This window comes from Acanthisitta chloris, unplaced genomic scaffold, assembly GCF_000695815.1.
Source record: "Acanthisitta chloris isolate BGI_N310 unplaced genomic scaffold, ASM69581v1 scaffold22362, whole genome shotgun sequence".
In the NCBI taxonomy this organism is placed as follows: Eukaryota; Metazoa; Chordata; class Aves; order Passeriformes; family Acanthisittidae; genus Acanthisitta; species Acanthisitta chloris.
Window position 1 is genome coordinate 23201 of NW_008659098.1, and position 9111 is coordinate 32311.

The 9111-nt window shown below is 39.2% G+C and overlaps 1 protein-coding gene across 1 annotated transcript in view; it reads right to left on the minus strand.

Moving 5' to 3' along the window:
- Positions 1 to 3964: 3964 nt before the first annotated feature.
- NHLRC3 (NHL repeat containing 3) overlaps positions 3965 to 9111 on the minus strand; it is a 5789-nt gene continuing 642 nt past the window's right edge. The window contains exons 2-6 of the mRNA XM_009069292.1: positions 8195 to 8342; positions 7542 to 7742; positions 6329 to 6420; positions 4695 to 4807; positions 3965 to 4193 (exon numbers count right to left, since the gene is read on the minus strand). Coding sequence (XP_009067540.1) covers positions 3965 to 4193; positions 4695 to 4807; positions 6329 to 6420; positions 7542 to 7742; positions 8195 to 8342 — 783 coding nt within the window. The remainder of the gene's footprint in view (positions 4194 to 4694; positions 4808 to 6328; positions 6421 to 7541; positions 7743 to 8194; positions 8343 to 9111) is intronic.

Below are 9111 nucleotides of genomic sequence, written 5' to 3' on the forward strand. Positions count from 1 at the left end.
AATTATGTTGTTATAGTTGTGCTATTATAAATTATTATGTTTCCAAAGCAACATATCAGGAATAATTCCATTGAAATCAATGCTGTAAGGACTGAAAGAATCAATTCACCATATCCAGTTGTCTCTGGACACTGAATTACTGATTTTTTCTTTCTAGGAAAAACAGCGGAAATAAAAGATGGACATAAATCCAGTAGCAATAAGCCAAAATGACTATGATTCTATGATCTGCTTATGTTTATAGCCATTTATTTTGAAAAGAGAAAGGAAGTCTGGAGCAATTAATGATCTTTGTTGACTTGCTCCAAACGTTCATAAAGTACCAGCTGTTTGCATTTGCGAAGTGTAGCTGGTTACACGGAGTGCACCAAGCACCAGCGCGGGTTTGGTGCCCTCTTACGTTTCAGACAAGCAACTTCAGTGACTTCTTGAAGAGAGATCACTCGTGAAGGCTTCTCCGGTTACAGACTGTTAAGAAAATTAAGCGCCAGCTGAGACAACTGACTACTTAATGCTTCAGAAAGGTTAATAACCACTTTAAGACAGTGAACTTACCGTAACGAGCCAACCCACAGACATACCTGTGTACCCTCCCCTTCAGCTTCTATTGAAACAGCTCAGCCTCACTGAACTCATCTTGCATAGCACAAACCTGATTCAGGCTTCTTTTGTTTTGGCTAGACAAATATTGTTAATAAATTGCTAACTATGAGAACACAAACATACACACAGCATAAAAAGTCTGTTTAACATCACAGAAAAATCATGATGAACTGTAGGGTCCCTGCCCATGGCAGGGGGGTTGGAACCAGGTTATCCTGGAGGTCTCTTCCAACACAAACCATTCTGTAATTCTGTGAAGAGAGAGGACTTTGTGATCTGGTCCTATCTCCTGGGAAGTCATCCAGTTCCATAAAAAAAAAGGTCTACAACATCAGAGACATCAAAGTATCGAATATTCCTATTTCCATTACTTGGATAGTCCAATGATTACTGATCACACCTAAAAGTTGTCACTTCTTACCTAAATTAGATTTCTGGGGAGTTCTAGCAAGCACGTTATGTTTTCTTTCTCATCTAGCTAATACTGTAGTATGTTGGTTTTCTCCCTGTGCAAGTACTTCTAATCCGGAGCAGTCCTTTCTTGATCTTCTAAAAACTAAAGAGATAGCTCAGTAAATCTTTTCCGTAAATAGAACCTGAATTGGCATAAAAAATGTTTTCTTAGTTTCTTTTTCATTTCTCTATTAGCATCATAAGGGCATACAGCTTAATTTTTCTTTTAAATTTGGCACTTATGTAACTCATCATCCCATTTTACTAATTACCCAGAGGGAAACATATGAGATATATTCGTGTGTCTGTTTTGATACATAAATTAGAATGCAAAAGAGATTGGCCACAGAAAAAGTAATGCATAAAGATAACATGGAATTTTAGATTACATTTGAATATTGGAATCAGAAATTATTAAATACCTTATTAAAATGTTGAGGGCCCTGTATGTAGAAAAGTAATCCATTGCAATGGAATGTATTGGTATCAATACAGAAATAAAGCACCTGAGCCTTTCATAATGGGAAATTCTCAATTTATTTTATCAAATTATCCTTCTATGCCTTTTTTCAGAAATCGGTTTCAAGATGATACATAAGAAAATCTTCAGAGAATTAGGAAGTTAGTGCACAAAATTATTTTTCCGTTCTGGTCATAGCTGCAGAGGTAAAAAGGAGTCTAAACATTTCATACTAGTCAATAATGAGCATCCCTTGTCCCTTGTTATCACAGACACCCAAAGGCCTAGTGGCAAGGCACATTTTGGCACCGTGGCCTATTTCAGCAAACCCAGACAAAAAACCAGATTAATGTTCCCCATTTCCAGGGGCTGCAAAATCCCATGCAAAAAAAGCATTGAAAGCAGATCCATGTGGCAAGCAGAAACTTGTAGAAGCTATTTTCAACATTCAAAAGTGCAGCACTGCTTCACTGAACTCAGAAGCATGTTCCCAGGGAGCTTCGAGCTCTGTTTCAAATGGATGTAACAAAGGAAAAATAAATAAGGAGAGGATGTAGTGAGCAAGGATGGAGGTGCCTGGACCCCTTTATGCCATCAAGATAAGCTCAAATATTGCAATATTACAGTAAAATGTTAAAAAAATAAATCCACATTGTGCAGGCTACATTGCACACACAGCAGAGATCCCTGAGCTAGTTAGAAAATCCACACAACACACTGTGGACATATCCATCTAGGTCTAGAGGAAGTACAGTTGCTTTTTCAGCAAATAAATATTGCTTACTAGCTCCCATTCAAGACCCTGTGAGCGACAGATCATATTTGCTAGTGTATAACTGTGAAGTGCTGGTTCTCAGGCTTATTTGAGGGCAGCCCCAGGTGCAATGTGGTTTTGTTATTGTGGATGTAGTCAACAGCAAAGCCTTCACACTTAGTGTATTAATGTCAAACAGTACTGAAATCAGGGCATCAGGCCCCACAGCTGAGGTACTGTTCATGAAAATATGACTTTTCTGGAAAGGTTTCCCATCTGCTGACTCCCAGATTTGTGATCATAGGTTGAAATCTGCCAAATTAGGAAGCATTTGCTTTTGACAACATTCACAGAAATGAGTATTTCACATCAGTATAATTCTATTTCCCATATTCCCTTTCTAAGGAAGTAGAAAAAAACTGCACCTCTTAACTGGTAATTAGTGTTAAAATAGTCCACACAGCAGAGAAAGTGTGTGGAAACAGCAAAAATCCTCCCAAATGTTTTGAAGAGCTAGAAAATATGGAATGTGTAGCCACAGCTTTACTGTGGTAATCAGTCATTCACTGCCTCATTTCTGCCATGCCATTTTTCCCAAGCCATTTTCCCATACTAATTTCCCTCTATGCCATCAAATGAACTGAAAATCTTCCGGCAACGTGTAAAGAAAGCAGAACCACTCTGGTCTGGGAAAGGAAAGAAACAGTATTTTTGAGGACAGAGCTTGGAGACATCTGCTAGGATATAGTGTAAGAAACTTATCTCTAGACATTAATGGAGTAGATGAAGTTTGACTTCTGGAAATAAAACAGCTGAAAATTCCCAAGTTGAGACAGATGCATGGCTGTTAACTGACAGAGCTACAATGAAATTGGAAGAAAATCATATGTCTCCCAGTCCCTAATGCTGATTAAGACTTTCCTAGCAAATTGCAATTTTTTTCTTGAGGAACTTAAATGAGCTTGAACTTCAATATGTTCTACTATGAAATCTTATGGAAGAGAAAACTCATGCTGATATAAATAAAACCAGTTAAGAACTGATTTAGTTAAGAATCAGCACTTGGCTGCTGTGCACAAACTTTTAATTTGGTTTGAAGTGCCTAGTATCAATTTCACTTAAGCTTATTACAGACTTTATCACTTCAGCTAAAGCTGAAAACAGCTTTCAGTACTTATGTCATTAACCATCTAAGGCAAATGCCAGTATCATTACTGACACCACTATCCAGCAGCATCTAATTCAACATCATAAAGTATCCTCATATTTGGTGTTGGACAGTATCAGAAACATTGAAATGAGGTGTTGTCCTCCCAGGAAATAATTTATAAAACTTCTCTCAGTTTTGACCATTTAACAAAACACAAGGGCTAAGTAGAGGAGCCCCAAGATGGTATTTAAGAACAGCAGCTGTGTTTTGTAGAGTTTTATATAATAAAATTAAAATGTTTATCATTTTACAATTGCAACAAGAGCAGAAGTCACCATAGCATTACTAAAATGAGTAACAGCTCAAGACCAAGTACTCCTCCAGAACTGCAGAACAGCTAAGACAGATTCTTAGCTCAGAGTTCAGGGAGCACAATGTTCTGTGTTTGTCTAAGGAAACACAAGACACAGAAAACTCAAGGAAACGTGACCGTAAGTCTTATATTATGTCACACAGCTTCTGCCACAACAGTTGTGAGAAACCATCAGCTTAAGGGTACGTATTTTTGTACTTGCTGAGCTCCAATCTCTGCAACATAGATTGCTCCACTCTTCATGTCTACATCCACGAGGTGAGGTTTGGTTTCATCAGCCAGCTGGATTGTGTGGACCATAACACAGTCTCCAATAGAGCCAATTGATGGTGCTGCAAATATTGCTAACCGGTTGATATTCAGCTGAGCTACAATCAGGTATTTGTAATCGGCAGTAAATCTGTGAAAGACAGAAATGTATTTTTGAATTCTGGACTCCATATGCTATCTTTTGTTAACACAAGCATGCATTTTATACAAACAAAACCTCCTTAACAGTCACATCTTCCAAGGCTATGAGACAAAATGCAATAGAATACTGAGGATTAACTTGTAAGCTTTGCTCTACATGCTGCTGCTCCTCAAGACAGATTACGCTGCACAAAACTCATTCAAGACAATCTTTCTTCCTGTAAAAGCTGCAACAGTAAGGTCAGTAACACACAACAACTTTAAAATTAAGTTCCCAGTCCTGCATTCAAATCCACGGGGCTTGTGATAAAGCTAGGACTTCCCCCGTGAAGATACAACTGTGCCGATCTTTGCATACTATTACAGCCCAGCACTATTAAACTGGTTAACTCCTTGTCATCAGTCATTAAATATCAGCATTTTAATTCACCCCTAGGAGTACACCTTATTTGCATAATTGTATGCTTCTGGAAGAACTGTTCAGCAATACCTGACAGAGTAAGGTCCATCTTCTGCAAAACAGCCACTCCAAGCTCCGAGCCATTCTCCTGTGACTTTATCAAAAACTTGTATTCTTTTGTTGTCTCTGTCTGCAACCCATACCTGTTAAGAAGAAAAATCACAGCTGTTCATAAATAGAACCAACCAAATGAATTAGTTTCTTACAGGAGTGAAGTTCCTTGTAGTAAAAAAAGAGGTGGACCTTGGAAGAATGTACCTCCCCATTCACAACTAAATCAGTAGATATGACTCCCAGATATAAACCAAAACTGACATGTAATTAACATAGACAAATTATTTTATACTCCTTTAACAGAGCAACCTGTGTCTTCTCTCTGTTTTTGTGGCTATGATATGGATATATTTGACAGGTTTTTCCCCCCACAGCGAAGACATATTCCCATCTACTTAACTAAAGATCTGTCTAAAGGTCTGTTGCCCACTAGCAATTTATTTTTCAGTGGAAGTCTCATTTCTTGATCCAGGTCTGTGATGGCTGCGTCAGCAAACACTCTCCATATGCCTAATACTCGTACAAATATTGAGCAACTCAAACACTTGGAGCATGTTCAGCTGTTTTGTCTAGCCAGTTTTGTGGATCTTGTCTCTGTTCCACCTTGTGCTAACTGGGTTCACAAATAATGCAGGCTAGCAATACCACCAGGCAGTTCCAGTGAAGCCATCTTTTGTACAACAACCACGGAAGTTTTAGCTGTTGACAACCTGTCAGTCTGGTAAGCAAACTTCATGACTTTTCCAGAGTATCACCAAAAACAGAGCAATAAACAAGATGGCCTGAGATCTTTCATCACTATTTTTAAATGAAACACTACTACAGCATTCTCTTGGATTTCTTAGGAATTAAAATTATTTTTTAACCTAGGCTGATCATCAACATTATGTTGGCAATAAAATTGTAGCCCATCACAACTGGCATCTTTGAATGAATATACTCTCAGTTACCACTCAGCATAGAGTGACCATGTCCCTCCTGTTCTCTCTCCCACTCTTCCAGTTTTGGCAGAAAAGTGATTTTCATACACACTTCTTATTCTGATTCAGACAGCATCAGCAGAATTAGCTCAAACCAGTGATGCTTTAATGAAGCAATCTTGTTTTCCCTGAATCAGATTAAGACGTGACTGCATAATTCCTCTAGATGAGCAGCAGACAAAAAGCTACACTACAATTAACACCTGGCAAAAGCAGACTCCTGGAATGCCTTGAGCTGCATGTAAAACACAAGTAATGTCCACAACCCAACCTTACTGTCATCTTAAGCTTATTTGGAATTTCCAAATAGGAAATTAGAGTACTCTGTAAAAATGCTAAGTGCTTGAGTAGATACTTATTGCAGAGCACAGTTCTCCTGCTCTCTCACAATGGCAATCTGTTACAACCTGCCTGGACATTGACAGTGTAACTGGTCAGAATCCTTGTGTTGACCTTGGAGTCAGCAGTATGAAACTCCAGAGCATGACTGTCACACCAAACAGTGTAACCCCCACAAAATGACACAGATCACAACAGTTCAAACAAAAGAAATACAGCTTGTTTTGTTCAAATACTTGTAAACAAGTCTGTTGAAAGATGAAAAGAAAATAAGTTTCCATTATTCCTTACCCGTCCAAAAGCATCCATTGTGACACTGTGAGGAATCCTGAACTCACCGATGCCGGTCCCATTTATCCCAGTCAGCCATATCTCTTTATAATCTAAACAGTGAGCACCATGACAAATTAGAAGGTGAAAAAAAACCCCAAAAGCAAACCACAGCAAGAAAACAACAAATAAAACAGCTTTAAGTCATTCCCTTGCAAAGTTATTTTGAGTATTTTGTAAAAGGTGAAAATTCTAAGCTCTGACATTTTGAACACAGTACTCTCGATTCATAAACCTGAGAAATAAAGGAACCACCACAGTGACCACTGGATTGTTATTAGAGGTTCCAGGATTATGGTTATTGAAATGCAGCCACTAGTACCCAAGAGCCATAGTCCAAGGCTCTGTTAAGCACTGAATTTTTTTTTTAAAAAAAGAAGAAGAAAAGAAAGGATTATGCTATTAATTTCTTTACTAAATTGATTTTTTACACTTGTGACCTGGCAGTTTTGAGTTTTAACAATTTACCATTTTGCAAACTAGGCATTAGGAAGCCAACTGCTTTATGACAGCACAAAGGAGAAGCAGCAGTTCCTCCACTTTTTCCAACTGCAGCATGTGCAGACTCCTCACTCCCTGCCCTAACTGGGGAATATGCGCAAGCTAATTAGAATCATGGAACAATTTAAGCATAAAAGACCTCCAGGCACCATCTGCAGGTCCAACCTGCTCTTCAAAGCAGGACTAGCCTTGATAACAAATCCAACTCTGAAGTTAGACCAGGTTGCTCATAACATGTTTTGAGCATCTCCAAGAATGGAGAGTGCACAGCATCTCTGGCTCACCCGGACACTGACTACCTTCAGTGTGAATTCTTCCAAAATCAAACTGGAATTCACCCCTTTTGCATCTTTTGCTCAGTGTCCTCATTTTGTATCTCCGAGAAACATGTGGCTCTGTCTTCTCTATAGTCTCCCATTATGGACTTGAAGACAGAGCAAGAATCCCCCTTAGCTTTCTCTCTTGGAGACTGAACTCACTCACTCTCTCAGCCTCTTCTCATGAATGATTAGGGGATTTCTCCTGAAGTGACAAGCAATAAAATAGGATCTGATTCAACAAGGTCATCAAACTAATGTTAAATGACAGCTCTACCTAAACAGCATTCCCAAGCTGTGTTATTTAAAATTCAGTTTTCAATGGTCAACTACTGCGACAGTTCATTTTTCCATACCATCGGATAGTTTGAGCAATCTGTTGTTCATCCCTCCGTCTCCATCCACAACGTAGATATCTCCATTCTCCTCTACAAAGACCTCTGCTGGCTGATCAAACTGCAGGGGAATCAAGCTTGAGCCAGCATTACCCGGCGTGCCCAAGACCTGCATAAGTTTACCCAAAGGGCTATACTGTTTCACGGTGTGTCCGTATTTCCCTGAATAAAGGAGAAAAAAAAAGTGCCAAAACATCTTAACAAAACACAGGTATTAAAACCAAGTGTAAAGATTCAAAAAGAAAATCTCCTGATACTCACAAGTGATATCAATACATCAAACAGACTAAATTCTATAGTGAGATTATGACTGTGGGTTAGTAAATCCATAGGCTACAGTAATATTCATCTGTTGTATCAGGGTACTTCTCCTGGGCAGTGGAAGGGAGAAATGCTGACTGAGCTCAGCAGCTGTAAGCAGACACACAGCACAACTCACGAAACTTCAGAGCATTTTGTGCAACACTTGATAAGTTTGTTCATGGCAAGAAATGCACAAATCTGTCTCAGAATTGTTTGAGAGATTTAAATATAAATGAGTTGTTTACAGCAATACCTGCAGCACCAGCACCTTGTTCTCCAACTAATACTTCTTGTATCACCACTGTGCATACCTGTTCCAACATCTGTGATCCATACTGAACTATCTATTGCAGTGTTCCATACAAAGATACCATGAGGCATTTCAACTGTCTCATTCCAGGAGTGAAGAAAATAGCCTTCCTGAGAGAACACAAGTACCTTTGGCACATCGACTCCCCTCTGAAAAGGAAAAAGAAAAGTCTGAAGAAAACATATTATGCAAGTAATCATGTTGTTTAAAACTTCTCTTTGTGAGGCTTTTGCAATGTTAAATGAATCATAAGAATCTCCTGAGATTATTGTCTGCTAGAACTATTTTTCCAGATAGAAAAGGAAAAAGAGAGAAGTGTTGGGAAAGGTGAACGTTCCGCACAGGGAAGCAAGCGGCTGACTCCGTGTGGGTGATACAGCAAGCTCCATCTTTATTGTCCGACAGACTCTTTTTTATACAGGACAGGCATACAATTATCAATCATTTGTAATTGGCTAGGCTCTAAAGATAGCATTCAGGTACTCTCCCTACTCACAGCTGCAGCTGTGAGGCTTATCTCCTGCTTTCCCAGGCTTGGGTGCATTCCTAGCTGTTTTTCTTGAACTTGTTTGTCTCGCCCTCAAGGATGAGTTACCCCTGCCATCTGCCTTCTGCCCAGCTGAGGTACTCCCTATCTATATATAAGTTACTATCTCCAGAGCCTTGCTGTACACTGCATTCCCAGGTGTGTTCCCAGGACTGTGTCTGTGCATTCCCAGGGGACTGTGGCCTAGCTCTTTTTGGCCTTCCCCAGGATTATATCCCTGCTCTCTTAGCCATTCTCCAAGGTTCCAAGTTTAGCATGAAAAACCTTCTACCTAGTCTAGACTTTCACCTTACATCACACAGAGTCCAACTTCCAGAGCAGCCAAGGCTTGCAACTATCTTGGTCTTCATTTTTAAGTGTGATTTTATGTT